The sequence below is a fragment of the Pelophylax lessonae genome (genome assembly GCF_965119305.1).
Source record: "Pelophylax lessonae genome assembly, chromosome: 6".
Classification (NCBI taxonomy): Eukaryota; Metazoa; Chordata; class Amphibia; order Anura; family Ranidae; genus Pelophylax; species Pelophylax lessonae.
In genome coordinates this window covers 266,640,839-266,663,970 of record NC_138773.1, presented here as the reverse complement: position 1 = coordinate 266,663,970, position 23,132 = coordinate 266,640,839, and the positions used below count along the sequence as shown (strand labels likewise).

Genomic DNA, 23,132 nt, shown 5'->3' with positions numbered 1-23,132 from the left:
CCTGTTCCAGATCTGGGAGGAAATACCCCAGGACAACATCTGTCGTCCCATTAGGAGTATGCTCCGACGTTGTCAGGCATGCATACAAGCACATGTGGAGCATACAAACTACTGAGTACTATTGTGAGTTGCTGCAGTGAAATTTCAGCAAAAAGAACTAGCCTGCTGCATCATTTTTTTACCTTTGATTTTAGGGGTGTCTTTGAAGTCAGCTCTCTGTAGGTTTCATCATTTTCATTTACATCAAACAATGTGGCATCCTTTTGTTCCTAACACATTACCCAGTTCATCCAGCATGATAGATGAACATATAGACATCCAGCATGATATTTTTTCCCTATTGAGATCTGATGTTTCAAAGTGTTCCTTTAATTTTTTTTGCGCAGTGTATACAGAGCTTAAACTAACATTCCCAAATACAAGTAAACTAGTGACACATCTACCTCACTGCCTGCCCTGTTCAGATGAGGCATACAGACCCAATTAGACAGATAGTTTGAAGGCAAACATGATTTGTTTAATATATATTTTATACACATGAAAACGAATATTCCCCCAGTTCCTGTGTGTGGCTCCATCTCCTTGAAGAGTCCCATGGAGACACCTCTCCACGCACCCTCCCAGCTGGGACTGCATTCGAATGTACCTACACTGCCTGTGTCCATGCAGGCACATAGTTACAGTGGAAAATCACTCCTCTGCTCCTTCTTCCTCCAGCAGCAGAGTCTGCTCTGTCTAAGGGATTAGAACCCTGCTACATGCTCAGTGCATGCATTTCCCTAACCAGAGATTCAGAGAAGCACTATAGAGCACTCTGGTAACAGTGGTCACTTTTAAAAGTAAGAGTTGGGCAAAAATAATAATGAAAAAGGTGTATACCTGATGCAGAGCCTGACTGCATTATACAGAAGATTAAAGTGTCACTATTGAGTTTTGATTCCCCTATGAGGTGTCATTGAGGAGATTGTCCCCTCATTTTCTGTCCTGGTTATGCATAGGAGCCTTTCTCCTTGTGAAGTGGGTTGAGCAGGTGCTGTTACTCATTTCCACTGCTACATAGACCTGGACTATTCCCACTTCTAGGACAAGTCAGAAGTGAGAGGCATTATTCATTATATCCTAATTTTTGCACCTAATTGGGGAGGGCCCAAAAGTGTTCTTGTACAGGAGATCTTTGCTGACTATGTCCACCACAGGAAGACATGGTCACTAGGACAGAAAGGACAAACAGGGACACAGCAATAAAGTACCAATAGGGGTTCTAGCCTTCCCCTAATCTATTTATTTATTTCCATCTGTGTCACTGTTGCAGATTTGCTTTAACTTGCTGATCTGTTGAGAACAGTGTCACTAGAGCAGAAAGTGAGGAAAAAGTCCCCCAAAAAGGCACTAGAAAGCAGTATAAACTGACAGAAGATATACTTATCCCCTGATTAATCCAAAATGAATATAAAAAAAGTTTTGTCTGGAGATATACCTTAAAGAAGGATTTCAGTTTCAGCAAAAAATTTAAGTAGTCTCTAATGAGGGATATAGTTATTTCTGAATACTGTATACAGTAGCTTAGCATCAATTCTATGTGTCAGTTAATGTTTAAAGGCTGGTCTGACACTGGTACATGGAATTAGGAAATTAAATGTATTTATATGTGTTACCTTTGGATATGGTATTTTCATTGTTTGAGGATACTGCTCCTCACCATAGAAGGAATATTCGATAATGGGCACCTCTTTATCATTAAACTGGACATAGGCAATAAAGGTGTTTCCAGGAGACCACCAAAGAGCATGCTTTGATCCAAGCACTAACTCTGAAATGAAACATAAAGAATACTACATCATAAACACAATAAAATCATGTGTATGGTAATAGCAGCCCGCATGCTACTAAGAAAAGGATGTGTGTTACCTTCAATAAATATGGTTTTTCCAAAAGCCAAGTGGAGTGCTAGACCTTCTACTTTTCTGTTTACATACAGTATCTGCTAGTGTTAGGGCCCTTTCACATTGGCAGAACGATCAGCTCAACCTATCAGTTTATCAGCTGGACCAGATAGGACCCTCCAGTCTCCTTTATGGAGCAGCAGGTGTCAGCCAACATGTGTCCGTTGACACCCGCCCACATACAATCTGATCCTATCTGCTAAAAACAGATGGATGGGGATCTGTTCCCCATCCATTTGGCAGATCATATGGCAGTCGGGTGTAAACAGGCAGGCAGTCCATTTACATCCGGCCACCCATAGAGAAGAAAGTTTCCCCACTGAGAAGGTGGACTCCAACAGAGCCCGTCCCATGTGTAAGGGGCCTTAGGGAGAAGGGGCGCCAGGTGGGTGAGCTGTGATCTGTTTGGACTTTGCATATATATTCTGCCTACAATATAAATCAGGGGGTAAATCCAAATCATAAGTTGGCTGGAATATGTCAAAGAGTTAAACTGCTGAACTGTTTACACCACTACTAAAGATTCTGGGCTTCAGGTTTCATAAGGAGTCACAAAAATGTAAATCTCGCCACATTGCTGCTAAAAAGATATGTTTTATTCATATATTTATTATTGCCTGCCAAACCAGCTGCTGACAAGGCCTGTGCTTGTAATCACATTGGAAGAAATAAAAAAATTCACCTGCTATCCAGTTATATTGTTTTCAATCCCTAGCCCTGATGGAAGGGGCAGTTTTGAACCCTCACAATGCTTTGGGTCTTCTGGATTGTTCACCTGATCTTTATTGGAATAAAGTCATATTTGGACATTTTAGCACTAGTGTACCAATTCAATTTACATTTTTGTTACATTACAGTAGAAGTCAAATTGACTGTGGAGATCCTCTGGGTGTAGAAGCTGCCTGCCTGGGAACAAACCAGATCACTTACATCAATACTGTAAGATAAGATAGCAATACCAATAAGATAACCCTACAGGTCCAGCACTATTTCCCCACCTTCCTTAATCATAAGGAGCCACATCATACCTTTATTTTTACATTTAGAATTCTCAGGGTACTGCTGGACAATACATTTAAAATACATAAAATTTAGAGGCTCAACCTATACTGGGATCATCTCTAAAGTTTCTGTGTAAAATCTAAAGTTGGCCATATACTGTTCATTTGTTTCACTCAGTCACATTGAGCAGTGGCTGCAGCTAATTGGCTACAGATGCTGATCGATGGACATTTTTCCAACATGTCCCTTCAACAGAAGTTGGTTAAACTTCTCTTGCGCTAGGGAGCCCACACATATGGCCAGCTCTATTTTCTCAGATGAGGAGAATAGGCACATCCCTACTATATTTTACAGTGGATTTTCCAGTGCCTGCAAAACCTATTGCTAGACCTAAATATTGCCTTTTTATTTGCAGGTGAACTTCAGGGACTGCAGAAACTCTCTGGAATTGAATTGGAACCTGTTCCCTTATAGCAGTGTTTGACTTAGACCTCATTTTGCCTAAAATTATACTTTATATATACTAATCACCAGTGGGAACAGCTCTTACGACTGAAGGCATGTTGATAAAATACTGAGTTCATGCCTTTACTGATTCAAAAAAGCACCTACCTTCATAGGCCCAATCTGGAATACCATTCAGAATTTCATTCTCTTTGCCATCGCTGGTTAACATAATCGATGCTTCTCCAGGTTCATGCCTTAAATATATGTTATTTTCCCAAACATACACCTAGAATATATCAGATTGAAATCAAACATGTAGGTGATACTATTATTAATTAGCAGTAGTAGTAATATTAGTATAATCAGAATAACTCTATTTACTTAGAAACTAGTTTCATTATTCTCTCCATGTCGTGCTGATTGACAGTATAGCTTACACAAAGCATTAAAGCTTGCATTAGATCATGGCAGCCAAGTTTGTTTTCCTGGTCATTTATTCAACCCTCACAATTTATACTGCACATTCTGGCTCTGGGTGTTTTGTCTCACTATATGATGTTGATTAGTACAGTTTACACAAAGCATTGTAGCTTGCATTAGATCATGGCGGGCAAATTTGTCCTCTGATTATTCATTACAGGCATTTATATAGCACCAACAATTTATGCAGTGCTTTTATATATTTTAACCACTTCATCCCTGGAAGGTTTTACCCCCTTAATGACCAGGCCTTTTTTGTGATACAGCATTGCTTTAACGTTGCTTTAACTAACAAATGCGCGGTCGTGCGACGCTGTACCCAAATACAATTGATGTCCTTTTTTTCCCCCAAATAGAGTTTCTTTTGGTGGTATTTGATCACCTCTGCGGTTTTTAGATTTTGCGCTATAAACAAAAAAAAAAGCGACAATTTTGAAAAAAGAAATATTTTTTACTTTCTGCTAATAAACATTCCCAATAAAAAAAATAAAAAAATCAATTTTTTTTTATCAGTTTAGACCAATTTGTATTCTGCTACATATTTTTGGTAAATAAAAATCCCAAAAAGCGTATATTAATTGGTTTGCGCAAAAGTTATAGCATTTACAAACTATGGGATAGATTTTTGGACTTTTTTTTATTAGTAACGGCGGCGATCAGCATTTTTAGCAGGACTGTGACATTGCGGCAGACAAATCTGACAATAAGTGACACTTTTTGGGGACCAGTGACACCAATACAGTGATCAGTGTTAAATAGTATGCACTGTTACTGTATAAAGGACACTGGCAGGGAAGGGGTTAATAATGGGGGTGATCAAGGGGTTAAGTGTGCTTCTAAATTGTGCTTACTAACTGGGGGGGGGGAGGCTCTGTGAAATGGCACGCAAAGATCAGTGTTTTAGCATAGCTGAGACACACAATCTCATTGTCACATGAAAGCAAAAAGGAGGCGCAAACACCTAGTGCATTACCCGTGGTCACCATAAAATGTTTTAATAAAATGCCAAAAACATACTCACAGACAAGAAGAGTAAAATCGCATTACAAGACTCCACCACACATGGAATGGAACATGTCCCTGTAGATAGGACCGCTAACACGCTTCGGGAGTCAAGCTCCCTTCATCAGAGCTCTGTAATGTGATTTTACTCTTCTTGTCTATGAGTTTTGGTATGTTTTTGGCATTTTATTAAAACATTTTATGGTGACCACAGGTAATGCACTAGGTGTTTGCGCCTCCTTTCTTCTTTCATGTGCTTATGTTGGAGTTCCCTGCCTGAGGAGAGCGGCACGCCGGTCATCCCCTTTGGAGTGAACGCTTGGCTGAATTGTTTGTTTGACACAATCTCATTGTGCCTGTCTGGAAGGAGACCCGCCTGCCTTGTTTACATAGGCGGGCAGCTCTCCTGTCCGTTTTCCTGAAGATAGCGGGAGGCCGGCGGTGATCGCGCCCACTCCTCCCGCGGTCTGGCTCCCGCTGTGTCTAATCACAGCAGGAGCGCAGCTCCGGCAGCGTGCGCGCGTCGCCAAGACCACGTGCACATAATCACGTAGATCTACGTGATTATGCGCAGCCAAGCCGCTCTGCTGCAGTAAATCTGCGTGGGGCGGTCGGCAAGTGGTTAAATTTACATCAATCCCTGCCCTCAAGAAGCTTACAATCCAATCCTTATCTCACATGCATACTGTACATATGCACACATATATACTAAGGCCAACTTAAGCTGGCCATGTATGGATTGAAAATGATGATCGGTTTCTCTCGATCAGGGATGCTGGAAAAACAGTGGGGAGGATTCCTTCATCCACATCGAATGTGTGGATGGGGAAATCCATTCATTTTTTTTTTATCAGGTTGCTGGATGATCAAAAAAAAAAGATCCATCGATGGGCAGCCTTAGACAGGAGCCAATTTACCTACCAGCATGTCTTTGGAGTGTGAGTGAAAACCAGATTGCCTGGAGAAATCCCATACAAGCTCAAGAAGAACATACATTTTTTTATTTACTGGAGTTAGATGACTTGACAGTTTACAATACCATAGCAGAGGAACCTACAGGGCAAGGAGAGCAAGAAGCAAAAATGCTGTTCTATGAAACCGCAAATAGGTGAAGACTTACCAACTTATGTCCAACTGGAGACCAAGATATATACTGGATTTTTGAAGGGAGTTCATTAGTTGCCACAAATTTTCTGGGGAAAAAAAAGTGTTACTAGCAGACAAACCTAAAATGCTTTTAAGAAATTAATAAATAACTGAAATTCAAAATGAGTGCTGACCCTTTTTCAAGATCGTAAATGTGGTATGAGGCCCTGTAAGAGTATCTCCATTGCTGCAAAAATATAATTAACAATTATAATTATATACATAGTTACATAGTCCATCATATTTTGATTATTATATGTGTGTTTGAAATTATTATATCACATTATTTATGAATTATAAGCAATATATGTTAAAGTGGTGGTGATATTCAGAATATATAATGTGATCTTCCAGTTTTATATGACAATGAATTTCAGAATCATACCAGGAGTGGGTACACGAGAACCCTGGCTGAAGCAAAATAGCTATTTCATAGGTGAATTTTGTCAACAATAAAGCGGAGTTCCGGCCTCATATACCTTTTTTAACTAAAAATACCCCTATAATACTAATCCATCGCCCTTTACAGAACCGCTATTCTCATACTTACAAGGTGTACAGTATTGGATTTTAGTCAATATCTTACTTTTAAAAACACTGTCTGGGCGCAGCCATCTTGGATGTGGGCATCTGAAGCCGCAGTGTAATCTGCTGTGTCTTTCTTCCTGATTCCAGGGAGTGTTCTGGGAGTTCTTCCTGATTTCAGCCTCCTGGGAGTGATGACAAACAGCTCCCAGGATGCAATGCAAAGGTGGAAGTGATGTCGGTGGCCGCGGCCACAGAGGGGGGAGAAGGAGGAAGTACAATAAAAAATGCCCTGAAAATATGGTAAGGGACCCCCGAAAAAAATGGAAAATGCCCAATTGTTGATCAGCATAGCGAGCACTCCAGCAATCACTAAAGTTGCAAAATAGGCCGGAACTCCACTTTAATGTTGCATTTTCTTGAAGTTTTCCTGAAGAATGCTAAACATGCCATTAAGAGACTATATTTTATAGGCAAAGCTTGTCATCTATGGATTAAATACATTTACCTTTAGGCCTACCTTGGTACGAAATGAGAATTCCTTATACAGGCTGTGATATTACATGAAATTCAACATGCAAACTATTATGGCAACGGAATAATTTCCTGCCACAATCGTGACAATACCCGTGTCTGTGACTATTTATACGAGGTTTCACTTTCAATGATAATGCCTTTAGTTATACTTTAAAGTTTCTTTAAAGTTTAAAGTTTCTTTAAAGTATATCTCTAGGTGAAACCTTTTTTTTTTTATATAAATTTGGATAAAATAGAGAATGGTTAAGCTCTCTGTAAAGTTTTTATAGCTGTCTGTGTCCCCATTTGGGAGAATCCCTCCTTTTGTTTGTACTAATGACCAATGTCACTGAAATAGAATTGAGGGGAAATCCGAAAATGTAAACGTGCCCCCAAAACTAGAGATGCGTGGAAACTCTTCAATGGGAACATCTGTCTAAGGGGGAATTTCCATTCACTTTTGAAGCTTGTTCTCCAACTTGCTGTTGTGTCTTTGGGACAGGAACGGAATAAAAATGTTCCCAATGTTCTTAGAGAAAAAAAAAAAAAGGCAGCTGTTTTAACCCTTCTCTACTCCATCCAAAATGTTAAAGTCTTGGATGTACATACAGATAAAAAAAAAAAAAAAAAAGAATGAACAGTGATCAGGAGGCTAATAGCATATGTATTAGGGATCGACCAATTATCGGCAACACCGATATATCGGGGACCGATATGCACTTTCCCCAATATATCAGATTTGGCCTTTTGATTTACCGATATTGCCAATATTTAGGGAAATGCTTGTACCGGAGTGATGCCTGCAGCTAGAGGCATCACCCCAGTACCAGCGTCCATAGCCGACGGTCGGCTGTAATGACAACCGATGCGGCTGAGAAGCCATTCGACTGTCATTACAAGGAGCGGGAGGGGAGGTCCCCCCCCTTCCGCCGCCTTCCGTGGCTCGCCCGAGTCTCCCGTCCCACCGGAAGACCAAGGCATCCTACCTCCACCGCCGCCGGAGACCAGATCAAAGCCGCATTCGGCTCTGATCGGGTCTTCCTGTAAAAAACCCAGAAGTGATGTCATGACATCACTTTCGGGTACTCTGCACCAAATTAAAAAAACTGACATTCAGCCAAAACTTGGCGTTTTGAATGCTTTTCAGTTCCAAGGAGAGGTTTGGGGGTCTTTTAGACCTCCAGATCCCTCCACAACAGTACCTTTGGAAAAAAAAAATAATACATGTCCGAAAATATCGGCAGATATTGGCCGATATCCGACGACCAAAATATCGGTAACGGCATGAAAAAAACGATATCGGTCGATCACTAATATGTATAGCCATTGTTTTTAGCTTTTGGATGAAGCGTAGAAAGATTATTCATAATATATGCTTAAAATCCTCATTGAAAATCACAGCATTAGTAGCACTCCTTGGATATGTTTCACCTCGTGTGCATTTAAAACTCCAAAATAAGCATCACCATGTGGGTCCTAGAGTAGTTCACACCACTTAGGTTTAGTAGGGATAAACTTTAGTCTATGAATCCCGTCACCACATCTTGTGAGAACCTCTTCCTTTGGATATAAAAACTCACCAGATCTCTATACATAGTTGCCTGAAATACAGTTCCTTTCTCCAATAGGGATCCTCTGTATGCAAAATCTTTCTCCCATCGGGATGTCTCTCATATCATAAAAGAAACGGACTCATAACATAATTCCATTTTAAAATGTATTCAATACACGCTAGCTGAGCAGTTGGATATTATGTGTACATGCTTTGTTTCTACTTGCTCCCTTTAAGTGCATTTTAAAAGATGGGGGGGGGGGGGGGGTTGTATTGAATTTCAAGACGGAATTATGCTATGAGTTTTATGATATGAGAGACACCTTGATGGGAGGAAGATTTTGCATACAGAGGATCCTTATTGGAGAAAGGAACTGTATTTCAGGCGAACTATGTATAGAGATCTGGTGGGTTTAATATGCAAAGGGGGAGGTTCTCACGAGGTGCGGTGATGGGATTTATAGACTAGATCTGGAGTTTATTCCTACTACACCTAAGTGGTGTGAACTACTCTGGGACTCACAATGAGGTGCTTATTTTGGAGTTTTAAAGCACACAAGGTGGAATATACTCGAGGAGCACAGCTAATGCTGCGATTTTCGATGAGGATTTAAGGCATATTATATGAATTATGGACGTTATTTCTTAGCAGCTGCTGATGGTACAATGAACTTTTCTGTTTGATAGTATCTGTGCTTTGTGTGCGCTGGGAGAAAGTGAATTATTTGCCTTTGGGCTGATTTATTCACTTTTTGTTTGTTTTTGAATTGTAGAACGATTATTACTTTCAATTACATATTGCTGTCTGCTACTCCCCTAGGTAGAATCACCCTTTCTGTTTGTCCTGTAGACCAGTGGTCCTCAACCCTGGCCTACAGGGCCCACTAACAGGCCAGATTTTAGATATTACCTTGGGGAGATGTAGACTAGAGTACTGCAATCACTGAGCAGCAAGTGATATCACCTGGTATGTATTTCAGTTATCTTGAAAATCTGGCCTGTTAGTGGGCCCTGTAGGGCAGGGTTGAGGACCACTGCCGTAGACCATTGTCTACAATACAGAAAATAGAAAATTATGAAAAATCCAAAATGTTTCATGTTTCAGTGGGCAAACCTGTTCCAATAACAGCTCTCTAGAAGAGGAATTATCCTTACTTTGTAGGGATTTTCTCTGAATTCCCGATGCTCTTCTGGAACATGAAGTGAAGTGAAATCTTTCCAGTGGGAGACAGACAGGAATTTGACAGGGGTTTCAACACATTCCTACTCTATCCAAAACAAAGAAATGTCTTGGCTTTACATATTTATATTTATTTCTTTCTTTTTGGGGGGGTTTGTGACATGTCAGATTGCTGAAGTGGTCCTCTCTGTAGCATGCTGCCAGAGTAGAGTTGGGACTAGCACTAAGAAGGAATTACACTACTAAACATAGTAACGAATTTACATTTCAACTTCCTTTTCACTATTCAATCTCCTGTATTTCTATACATTTTTTAGGACTCAAAAATATATTGAATATATTTAATAAGACATAACTGCTTTAGAAAAAAAATCTTAGCGATGTCAACTGCTTCCACCCAAAATGTCCCCTAACAAAGAATACATTGTGTGACATGATTGCTCTTTTCTCATAAAACTCACTTTAAGACTTTTCTAAAATCTGGTTCACTGATGTCATTCATAAAAGTTCTAATATTTGTAGACTTTTTTCCTTAAACATTTTTATTGCCTTTTCCCTGCCATACCGACTGTTACCTCATTCTAGTTTCTACATCTACCATTTACTCATCCAATTTATTTCTAACTGGGCTTTTTGTTCTTTCTTTTTAGGTCATACTCTCTTAAGGAGTGGACATTATTATTTAATTTGCATCTCCAGCATATTATATAGCATTTTTAAAGAACACTGAAGCATTTGATTCTGTTATTCCCATAAAAGAGCTTGAAGTGCACTGATCCAAAGGTAACTAAACTATAAAACCATACGCAAAACCCACACCATAAGGTTTTGGGTACAAAAATAGGGGATTCCATAATGTTGGAATTTGCACAGACAATTAACATCCCCCCCCCCCTCACCCCATGTCACCCTGCTTGGGCCAGGCATTTTGTTGTCTAGACATCGGCACTGTCACATGGGGGCAGGGAGGTGCATGTCTTCATTTTCTTGGAAGTAGGAACATCTTAAAGCTGAAGATCTAGTACCTTACTGCAGCAATTTAAAAGTACATTTTTTATGGGCAGTTCAGGTTTACATTAAAGCCGAACTACACTTCATTTGAGCACCACAAATCAAACTATTAATTCAATTAATTTTGTTATTTAAGGCAAATTCAGCCATCCATCTACATTTTCATGCTTTATTTTGCTGAGAAAACACTTTGAAAAATACCCCCCTAGCATTTCTGGCTGCAGCCATCTTGGGTAAGGGCAGATGATTCATGTAGCATTTACTTCCTGGAATCCATCTGCCCTTAGCTCAGGCATACAGGCAGGAGGGTGTGCTTAGCTCAGCAAACCCCTCCTTCCCTCCTGACGATTCTTGGGATGTATGACATCAAATGCCTAGGCATGGAAACCAGGAAGTAACTGAAGAAGTGTAAAAAAATAGTTTTAAACAAGTAAATAGCATATAATTCCCTATCTATTTACTAATGCAAGCAGCATAAGGATTACAAATATTCAATGTTGGTTGAGAGAGTGAAGCTCCACTTTAAAGAGAACCAGCTATGTGTAAACTTAAAGGGTAACTCCACTTTAATGAAAAAAACACAGTAAATAAAAATAATATTTAATAGAGTATACAACTATTACACAAGCCATATTGTAATTTACTGTTATTAAAAACTACCTTTCCTTTTCAATCTTTAGCCACTGTCATTTTCTGTTACATTCAAGATAATATGGCAACCTGGAGGCATTCTGTACACTGCTGATGTACAGAACCCCATTCCCCCCCCCCCCCCCCGAAATGTAATTTCCTGCTTGTGTTATTGGCTCAATGTTTTACCCAGCGATCTGCACCAAGATACAAGTTAGATTTTAGGCATCCTCTGCAACAGAAATTTTAGTTTTGGTGAGTTACTCTTCAGGGGTTAAGTACTTCTAAAGGGAATCTGACAGCTCCAGAACTCTCCAGAATCCCCAGACTGAGCTGCTCTCTACAGGTAAAAGCCTTTTTGTTTCCTTTTTTTAATAATCTATCCACTGAGGGATTGTTGGAAAAGAATGTATCCGCGCCTGAGAGTGTTGTTGCCAATTCCCCACTTAATCCTTCCATTGAGGGTGGATAAGGAGTATCCCAGTGTAAAGAGAGTCACATGCCTCAAGGGGTTGTCCTGCCTCCTTAGGGGGCTTTGTTTCTGCTTATGAAGACCACTGGGTGGAGCCTGGGGTGGGGGGTTTGGGTGACATGTTGTCCCTTGTTTTTCTTTGTTTTGTGGTTGCCCTGCGTGGCATTGTGCTGTGTAATGTGTTGTCTTTTATTGAAAACTTTTAATAAACAGAAATTTCCAAAAAAAAAAAAGAGAGTCACATGGAGAGTGGTGTGAGGAACTCCAATTTAGTTTTCCCCTTGCCTATCAGGTGTGCATCACCATCGCATGAGTTGACCCATTAGGCGTGCGCCAAACTGGGTCCACTTGCTCCGGTAAGCCTCTCTGTATGTTGGTGGTGGATTTCTTCACAACAATACCTTTTGGTCGTAGGTTTTCATCTAGTAAACATTTGGAGCACATTTTGAAGTTCTTTTTTATACACACTCATTTGGATTTACCGTATATATATAGACTTTAATTTTTGCACCTTTTCATTTAAATGTCATGTCACTTTCATTGTGATGTGTCATGTCACTATTTTGCTATATCACTTTTATTGAAGTTATATATGTTTCAATTCTCACACTGGTATTGCTAACACATTTCTTTACTTTCACATTGATTCTGCTTTTAATTATTTCATAAATGAAATTCACACATGGTTCAAGGATTTATTATTGGCTACCCTATGGGTAATCATTCAGTAGCGCTGCACATATTTTTATAATTGTTTGCACTTGTCCTGTGTGTTGTACTGGCTGCTTATTTGGACATTAGCACAATATTTTCTCTTGTTTTTATTACCAATATTACCATGTAAAGGGAAACTATGGGCTTACCTAACCTTGTAATATAATCCCAAACCCATAGCACAGGCACCCCTAAATCTTGGATCAAAGAGTAATTTTATTTTCAAAATTCTTGGAGATGATTTAAATCCTGTTTAATAACTGTTCATTTTTTTCCAAGCCTCCCTATTGGCTGCCCAATATAGTCAATCAATTGGCAAGCACAACGATGGGAGAAGGCAAGTCAGTTATCAACTGGGAAGTTATGTTGTCAATAATTGCCCAACTGACTGCTGGGATTTTGGGACTTCATATAAGTCACATTAAAGTCAAATAAAATAAACTATATTCATTTGAATTAATGTTAGGGGACAGCAGTTTAAGAGACTAATCTAAAAAAAAAAAAGGAAAAAAAGAAATGAAAGGACTAAATATAGAAAAAGAAAAAAAAATCACCCCTTTTATTATTTGACATTAAATGCCATTTATACACAGTATAGGATGCAGTATGTATTGAAAAGTATGTTCTCTAATGTACATTTTGTAACTTATCTACATGCTACATCATTTAAAAAATATGGTTAAATACCTACCCAACAAGCAAACAGCTTTAGAATAATATGTGTTGCCAGGAATGAAGAGCAGTCTCATTTCCATCATTATATCTGGATAAACATCACCCTCTGGTGTATTTTTAATTGAGTACAAATATTAATTCTAGTATTACTTATTTTTATAGATTAATTACTAGCACTGATCATAAACTCACATATGCACAGCCGTGTACAATGTGAAGCCACCTTTAAGCAGTAAGTATATTTGCAGTTTAGTGTATTTCTCTATCAGCCAGAAACATGAGCATAAATTAAAATTCAAAATTCAAATTACTTTTGCGTAATTGCTTTCGAGGTATGCAAATTTCCTATCTGCAGACAGTCTGTAGTTTGTGGCATTCACTTCATCCTGCAGAAAGAAAGACTGTGTAACTCAAGAGACAGCTTGTTTGGAGAGAAACAAATAAATTATATAATGAGGAAAGTAAAATCACAGAACAAGCTATAACAATAAAACAAGCAATTAACCCTTGCAGTGCAGACACAACCACACTGCAAGGGATCATTTTTACGTTTTAGTTGCCTGGAACTGGTCCAACTGCAGGCAATTTTTTTCTGTTTTGCTGCATATAGTAGAGAAAGGTTCGAAATTCTGGTGGGTTTTTATAGCTGCCTGTGCCCCAACATTTTCTTTAGCAATGTCAAGGTGTCAGAGGGACGGGAAATGTTAAGAAATCTCTGCAATCAGGATAGAGACAGCAACAAGAAAGCCTTTTTTAGTAGAGAGGAAAGAAGGTATAATCCTGTGGTCATCAACGTAATTGGTATAGAGGGCTTCATATGTTGCCCCTGACATTGCCTAACAGCCACAAATAATATTTAGTAAATTCAGCCCTATAGAAAGCTATCAAGGACTGCTGCTGTGCTGACATGCAACAGGAGATAGTCTGAGACTGTAGCTATGCTACAAAAGTTGGTCAGAGACTGCAGACATGTTACAGTAGATGGTCAGAGATAATTTTTGACCAAACATATAAGGGTTGTTGGAAACTGGGGATATGCTACTGGAGGCAGTCAAATGATTACTTAGCTGCATGGCTCACTAGAGTATCATAACTCCCACTTGTCCACATTACACCTCTCTTGGATTGCTGGCTCACTCATTTACAAACTTGTATATAGAGAACATATACCTCCGACACCAGTAGCATATTTACCTTATATATTGATATCATCATCGTCCCTTACCTATGTGTCATTTATAACTCATATTAATGAGGCCATTTATGATTTTTGATTTTACTTGATTTCATTTGAAATTCATTTTTGGATTTTACCCCACGTTTTTTCATACCACATAGTTACATAGTAGTTGAGGTTGAATGAAGACAATAGTCCATTCAGTTCAACCTGTGTAGGTGTGTGTGGCCGTAATCATTTCCCATACCCCTGAATGTTCTGATCCTTGAGATGTACATCCAAGAGTCTTTTAAAAGTAGCCATACTCCCCGCAGTTACTACCACTTGTGGTAGAGAATTCCATAATCTCGTAGCCCTTATTGTAAAGAACCCCCTGCGTAGCCTAAGGTTTAATCTCTTGTGCTCTAATCGCATTGTATGACCTCGTGTCCTCATGCATTCATTGCGACTGAACAGTTTATTTTCTATGTTGAGATCACCGTTAAGGTACTTGTAAATTGCTATTATTACATTTTTTTCTTTTTTTTTTTTCCTATCCACAATCAAAACTCATGCACTCTAACCATTACTATCAGAAATACCTTGTGCTTATATACGTTGTTATTATTTGTGTTTGTATACACTTTTGTTGTACAAGTTATATATTACCAGATATAATGTAATATTTTTTACTTACTTTCAATAAAGATTTATTGTGGAAAAAAAAAAATAATTTAGGTTATTATTGCTGCCTGTCGCTTTTTGTACCAACAACTCCTATTCTTCTAATTTCTAGTCCTAGTGTTACATTGTTAAAAAAGAGGGTAAATCTCTCTATAAACAGCAGAAAGAAGCACTGAAAGAATTTCTAGCCCCCCCCTCTTGCTGAAAGTTTAAAAAAAATATATTCTGGAGTTAGAGTTCAAAAAGTTCCAAGTACTTGCAATGTTTTTGATGTACTTACAAATGTTGCATTTTTCAAAATGACTGAGGTCTCCCCAGATTCCACATTGAGTAAGAAAACATTGTCTTCTTCATTTCTGTGCAGATATTCATTCTCTGTACAAAATATATGAATAAAATAAGCCTTGTAAATCACAAATCATAATCCATTTTTCAGCATTTTAGTTGGCAACATTTTAAATGGTGCTGCAAATCCACTAATAATAATTAAAATTTCAATTTCTCTTTAGGAAAATATTGTCTAAATACAGGAACCATGTCTTTTCTCAAATAAATTCTTAGGGGACTATAAAAATGTGCCATGTTACACAGGCACGATGAATGATCCCTGTATTGTTTGCAATATGATTATGTCCTATGATTGTCAGTCCCACCCATTGGAATTAATTTAGTATCGTTTATTACTAAGGTATAGAAAATATCCCCATTATGTTCACTATGTAGAGCTGACGATCATAGAAGATAATCATATTGCAAACAATATGGGAATAATTGGCTGTGCCTGTGTGAATGCTTAAAGTGTTTATTACCCCCCCCCCCCAAAAAAAAATAAATAAATAAATAAATAAAGATCCTGTTCCTTTAAAGCATGTTATACAGCACAGTGCTTGTGCTGTGTAATTTGCCTCCCCGTAACACCTAAAAAACCTGGCTGATTCTGCCAGTTTCTGCCCTCCCCTCTGTACAATGACCACGGTGTATCATGGCTGCTGAGTCCTGACATTGTGGTCAGTGTACGTGCCTCCATCATCCGCAGCTCTCCTATCCTCCTCTGTCTCCCTCTGTCCTCCTCTTTCTGCTTTCTGCTCCTGTGTCAGGTGCCCGCCCCCTCCCCTCCTGCTGCTGAAAAACGTTTTTATATCTTATATAATCCTCTTTCTTTCCCAATGCTAGGTGCTCCTGTCACTGTGTTTTATTAAAAAAAAAAGGCGGTTTCTACCTGTTTTCAGAGTGCCGCATGGCCGTCACTTGACTGGCCAGCTCTCTCCTCTTCCCCTCCTGACTGACGTCAGTGGGGAAATCTTGGCCATGCCCGCTGCAGCTGTCAGGCGGGGAGAGTAGAGAAGCAACAGGTCATGCAACGGCCGATCGGCACTCTGAAAACAGGTAGAAACGGCATTTGTTTAATAAAACACAGTGACAGGAGCACCTACCTAGCATTGGGAAAGAAAGAGATTATATCAACTTAGAAGTGTGGGTTAACAACCACTTTAAGACATCACCAGCATGGGAATTTTTTTATACATAGAACCTCTGGTGTCCTATGTGTATTTCATCTACATCCGTGCAGGAATCCATCAGAAAACAACTTCTGCAGATGTGTAGACTGATCACTGATGCTTACTCTACTTGTGTAGGATCACAGGTCTGGTATCTATCCCCTCCTGTATTTTTATGCAGGTAGCACAGGCCACTGTAGTGCTTACTCCTGGGGGGTGGGGGGGAGAATATGCCCAGGTTCTGCCAGAGCAGCACAGAGACTGCCAGTCACATGCACAGGTCCATGCACACCGACAGGCTTAGTCTAGGGGATGTCTTTTTAGAATTTATTGCTGAAGAACTCGAACAGGAAAGGGATCACAGGATACTTCAAAAGGTTAATAGCAAATTATAGGAGGACAATCTTCTTTGCAGAAAAAACTTTCAGGAGCAAGCACACACTACAGTCCCAAATCAGGTTTTACTCACAATGTGCCAGGAGCTTTTTTCTACCCAGGATTCACAGGTAGATCCTCAGTGAAAAAACCAGGACCTCATGACAGTACCCTCCAGCAAAATCCATCAGCAATCTTCTCCAGGCCCTCATCTCAGCCCCTGCTGAAGCCCAGACCTCAGCCTCTCCTCATAGAGGCAACAGCCCCAGGAGAACTAGAACCCTCCCTGGAGAGGAAAGAACACTCTGGCAAGGCTTCCCAAACCTTTATCGACTCCCCAGCCAACTTATGGATTCCTCCTTTTAGGGATTAAACAGAGCTTGATAAATATTCATAATGGTCATTTGAATTTCCTGCCCTATATTCTGGTAACTTTCTCCAGAAGCCAACAAAGAAAAAGAAAAAAGTTGTGACTTTAAATGAGGCTTCGCCTAGCCAAGGCTGTATGCCTCCATCCCTATTCATGAAGGAATTGGGGGAAGGGGAATATGAATAAAACGTAATAAGGCTATCGGCAAGGTTTGTAACATAATATAAAGTATGTGTGAACACTTCCACAACATCATAGTAATGTAATACACAGAGCCGATGCCCCAGTTTCCCTAAATATAGGGGAAAAGGTAAAAAAAGGGGGGGACAGTTGGGACTTGCATACATACATATTGAAACACGTCCACGAAATGTGTTGAGGTTATGATGTTTACCATACACCCAAATACCTAATCACCTGGAATTTCAATATTCTATGATGTGAACATATCTGATACTATACTACTTTCTGGAATCAGCATTGCTGTCTGTCTGATTTATGAATTTGGAGTTGCCATACCAGCTTGTTATTATCTGTGCAATATGTATCTATTCCATGTTGTTTTTACTGCAATATTTATCCATTTCCATATGTATGTACCTATGCCCTATGTGGATATTTGTATTATTGATGACCTGCATCATTAAATTGTGTTTCTTTGTCACTATGTTGTGGACCCACTTTTATAATCATTTTAGTCATGTTACATATCCCAACCATTTGTATGCACTTCATTTAAAGTCCCAACTGTCCCCCCCTTTTTTTACCTTTTCCCCTATATTTAGGGAAATGGGCATCGGCTCTGTGTATTACATTACTATGATGTTGTGGAAGTGTTCACACATTACTTTATATTATGTTACAAACCTTGCCGATAGCCTTATTACGTTTTATTCATATTCCCCTTCCCCCAATTCTTTCTCCAGAAGCCGGTGGGAGGAATCAAACACCCAGCTTACGAAACCCTGAACAGAAAAAAATAAATCACTGCTCTTCTCACTACAATGAAGCCAAAAATGAAATTTAGACTAGTGGCCTAACAATAAGAGGGTGCTACACAATGTATGTATTATTGAGGGGGCAGCTGATACATTTGCAAGGTAATATCTGGTTTTCATAGTCATTTTTGTATACATAATGTGTATTTATGAGGAATATATAAAAATTAAAATGGTAACGCCCGGAGATCTGCTATAAACACTAGTGGGATAAAATATTCTCATTCTTGTAGTTCCAAGACCCAACCACCTATCATTGCACAGGATGTTGGTGTCACTACTGGCTATTTTATTGTCCCAACCTCTATTGTACATCTTTAACGTAAATAATATGTAAATGAAGATGTTGAAAAAACTATTTATGTTAGACCCAGCTGTTTATTTCTTTAATCTATATGGTGCAAATGTATCTGCTTGTGTCTGAAAAATGTCTATAGCCAGATTTGGTCAGGGGTAGGGATAAGCAAAATTAGGATATTCCATTTCCTTGAAAGTTGATGTTATAAAAAACTGGGACATTTCAGTCAAATTTCATCTAAACATTTCTGCTACATTTATGGGAGTCAATAAATAAGGCAAAATGTTTTCTGGGGATTTTTTAAGAGGTGCAGATGGCTTTATATGGCTTTCTGAGGATTACAGAAGCTCCATTCAACTATCGTGTACCCTTCAATAACTGGGAACATGGAGTTATAGGGGAACAGAGGAACCCCAACCCTATGCTAATCCTCACCCCAATGCTAAACCTTTATTTATAAACAAAGTCAACACATGTAATCACATGACCCTGTTTATCAAGAATCAGTTTGCATTAGCCTTATGGTTGGGTCTGTTTAGAAGCAGAGCTATTGATCACGATGGTTTTGTAAGCAAATTTCATCCAAGTAGTATATATAAGCAAAGGGAGACAGACTCATAGATTGTATAAATAGTCAAAGCACCACGTCCCAATTGAATATGTAAAGGGAAAAGAAATAGGGCTCAAAGATTGAGGGGGACTTTGCAATAAGGGTGCTGGTAGAACAAATATAATGGTACAATTAGAATATCAAAAAATATTAATTTTATTAGGGAAAATAAATCATTAAAAATTAGCGTACTGTATTCAAACAGATACACAGCATCAATAAAAAACATATACCATTTCAGACCATGTTCTTATATACAGTTTAAATACCATAAAGTGTACAACAATTTCTACAAAAGGGTAAACCGTGTAGGGATTTATCCTGTACCGCAGAATATTGATGTTTTGTGCGGAGATGTGGAGATATCCACACGTTCAACCCGACATGTTTCGCGGCCAGTAGCCGCTTCCTCAGGGGTATTGTTTTACGCACATAGAGAAGGAAATATTTGTTACACACAAATTTTATGGTAAGAACACTGAAGTGGAAAAAAGAGAAAAAAAAACAACATTGGGTAAGTATAAATATTCAAATAATTTTCCATAATGTTAATGGTGTAGATATTAATACATTACATTACAACATAACATTAAATGTTTTACAAGTATGTCCTGCTGAGATAAATTGATCAAATATGGAAAAAAATAGTGTATATCACACCTGTCTAGTATATGGTCAGTCACCAGAGTGGTATCATGTCAGGACCGCAAGGTAGAGGGGAGGACCCCCCCCGAGGCGGATACGGGAGCGTAGCCAAAGAGGAGGGCAACACTGCTGGGGTAAGGACTTATATGTCTAGAATTGAAGAAAAATATGTAAAGAAACAGATATTGGTATGGATCCTATATGGTATATAAGGTTCCATATATTAATTTGTACAAATATCTAAATATGAAACTTTAATCATAATCTTACCCAAACTGCTCCCAAGAAATTGAGTATGGGCAGGGGCGGGCAAAGATATGGTAACAACCATACATATAGAGGGTAAAACAGGCAGGTTCTTATATTTTTTGCCACCTGGAAATAAATAGGACGGGTAATGTCACATAGTAAAATAGTTCTATAAAATAGAACACACACCATGTGCTCCACCCATCATGCAGTAGTTGTAAACATAGTGAAAAAGTAGTCCAGATTAAGTGCTTGGTGGAACCCTTAATATGATGTATAATCACGTGAAATATCAATATGGAATCATCTAGTAACTTATATAAAAAATTGTGATGAAGTATTCGAAAGTAGGGATCCATCAAGCATACAGTATGAAAGAGAGGGGAGAAGATGTGACCGTGAAGGTATCCAAGAAAGTATGAGAGAGCAAGGAAACAAGTAGACCTGGTAAGATGGATAAGTAGACCAAACATCACAGAGAGTGGTGTCTTGGTCCAAATAGGTTTGAAATCAATCGTAGGATTACCTGCAATGATGTGTCGACGAGGCGTCCCGACCCTGCAATGCAAGGAGAGACGCCCGCGTCGCCGCCTAAATGGGGAAAGCTCCACCCAGATGACGTATAATGCGAGCGTGTCGCCGAGTCATCTGGGCTGGCGCCGGGAAGTGCGTGCGTGCGCGTCAATCGCGCCTGCGCACTGGCCAGCGGTCCAAACGTCATCGCCGCGCGACTGCAGGATCCATGGAAACAACAACGCCATGTCAGCAAGTCGGGGCGTGACGGAGACAGCCGGCGCATCCCTCCAAAAACATAGGGATGATGCCCGACGTCACGTACCCGCCATAGGGGGAGGCACCCAAAGCGATCCTAAAGACATGGATAACTGACTTCTGGTGACAGGGACCAAAAACAAAGAAAAAATTCCCAAAACGATCCAATATCTCAGGGGACAAGAATGTGTACAAATCAATATTATTCATATTAAGTACAATTCCGGATGTCAGACACAACACATTTTTGAATATATACATACATGGTATACAAGAATAATTGCATGTACCACTGTATACAGAAATAAATTAATAAGCAATGAGGAATACATCTCACTGAAAAAGAACCAAAAGTTTTATCCAGGCATAATATATCTTGGAAAATAAAACCCTAGGTATAAAGTTTTATGGATCTTTATAACATGGCTAGGTGAAGCCGGGCAGGAAGGGGAAAGAAAGACAGTGTCTTTCTTTCCCCTTCCTGCCCGGCTTCACCTAGCCATGTTATAAAGATCCATAAAACTTTATACCTAGGGTTTTATTTTCCAAGATATATTATGCCTGGATAAAACTTTTGGTTCTTTTTCAGTGAGATGTATTCCTCATTGCTTATTAATTTATTTCTGTATACAGTGGTACATGCAATTATTCTTGTATACCATGTATGTATATATTCAAAAATGTGTTGTGTCTGACATCCGGAATTGTACTTAATATGAATAATATTGATTTGTACACATTCTTGTCCCCTGAGATATTGGATCGTTTTGGGAATTTTTTCTTTGTTTTTGGTCCCTGTCACCAGAAGTCAGTTATCCATGTCTTTAGGATCGCTTTGGGTGCCTCCCCCTATGGCGGGTACGTGACGTCGGGCATCATCCCTATGTTTTTGGAGGGATGCGCCGGCTGTCTCCGTCACGCCCCGACTTGCTGACATGGCGTTGTTGTTTCCATGGATCCTGCAGTCGCGCGGCGATGACGTTTGGACCGCTGGCCAGTGCGCAGGCGCGATTGACGCGCACGCACGCACTTCCCGGCGCCAGCCCAGATGACTCGGCGACACGCTCGCATTATACGTCATCTGGGTGGAGCTTTCCCCATTTAGGCGGCGACGCGGGCGTCTCTCCTTGCATTGCAGGGTCGGGACGCCTCGTCGACACATCATTGCAGGTAATCCTACGATTGATTTCAAACCTATTTGGACCAAGACACCACTCTCTGTGATGTTTGGTCTACTTATCCATCTTACCAGGTCTACTTGTTTCCTTGCTCTCTCATACTTTCTTGGATACCTTCACGGTCACATCTTCTCCCCTCTCTTTCATACTGTATGCTTGATGGATCCCTACTTTCGAATACTTCATCACAATTTTTTATATAAGTTACTAGATGATTCCATATTGATATTTCACGTGATTATACATCATATTAAGGGTTCCACCAAGCACTTAATCTGGACTACTTTTTCACTATGTTTACAACTACTGCATGATGGGTGGAGCACATGGTGTGTGTTCTATTTTATAGAACTATTTTACTATGTGACATTACCCGTCCTATTTATTTCCAGGTGGCAAAAAATATAAGAACCTGCCTGTTTTACCCTCTATATGTATGGTTGTTACCATATCTTTGCCCGCCCCTGCCCATACTCAATTTCTTGGGAGCAGTTTGGGTAAGATTATGATTAAAGTTTCATATTTAGATATTTGTACAAATTAATATATGGAACCTTATATACCATATAGGATCCATACCAATATCTGTTTCTTTACATATTTTTCTTCAATTCTAGACATATAAGTCCTTACCCCAGCAGTGTTGCCCTCCTCTTTGGCTACGCTCCCGTATCCGCCTCGGGGGGGTCCTCCCCTCTACCTTGCGGTCCTGACATGATACCACTCTGGTGACTGACCATATACTAGACAGGTGTGATATACACTATTTTTTTCCATATTTGATCAATTTATCTCAGCAGGACATACTTGTAAAACATTTAATGTTATGTTGTAATGTAATGTATTAATATCTACACCATTAACATTATGGAAAATTATTTGAATATTTATACTTACCCAATGTTGTTTTTTTTTCTCTTTTTTCCACTTCAGTGTTCTTACCATAAAATTTGTGTGTAACAAATATTTCCTTCTCTATGTGCGTAAAACAATACCCCTGAGGA

The 23,132-nt window shown here is 39.3% G+C and overlaps 1 protein-coding gene across 1 annotated transcript in view; it reads right to left on the bottom strand.

Moving 5' to 3' along the window:
• LOC309557987 (prolyl endopeptidase FAP-like) overlaps positions 1-23,132 on the bottom strand; it is a 163,115-nt gene that overhangs the window by 91,740 nt on the left and 48,243 nt on the right. Inside the window, exons 4-9 of the mRNA XM_082260894.1 lie at positions 15,416-15,510; positions 13,607-13,681; positions 6,155-6,207; positions 5,995-6,067; positions 3,558-3,678; positions 1,656-1,810 (exon numbers count right to left, since the gene is read on the bottom strand). Coding sequence (XP_082117020.1) covers positions 1,656-1,810; positions 3,558-3,678; positions 5,995-6,067; positions 6,155-6,207; positions 13,607-13,681; positions 15,416-15,510 — 572 coding nt within the window. The remainder of the gene's footprint in view (positions 1-1,655; positions 1,811-3,557; positions 3,679-5,994; positions 6,068-6,154; positions 6,208-13,606; positions 13,682-15,415; positions 15,511-23,132) is intronic.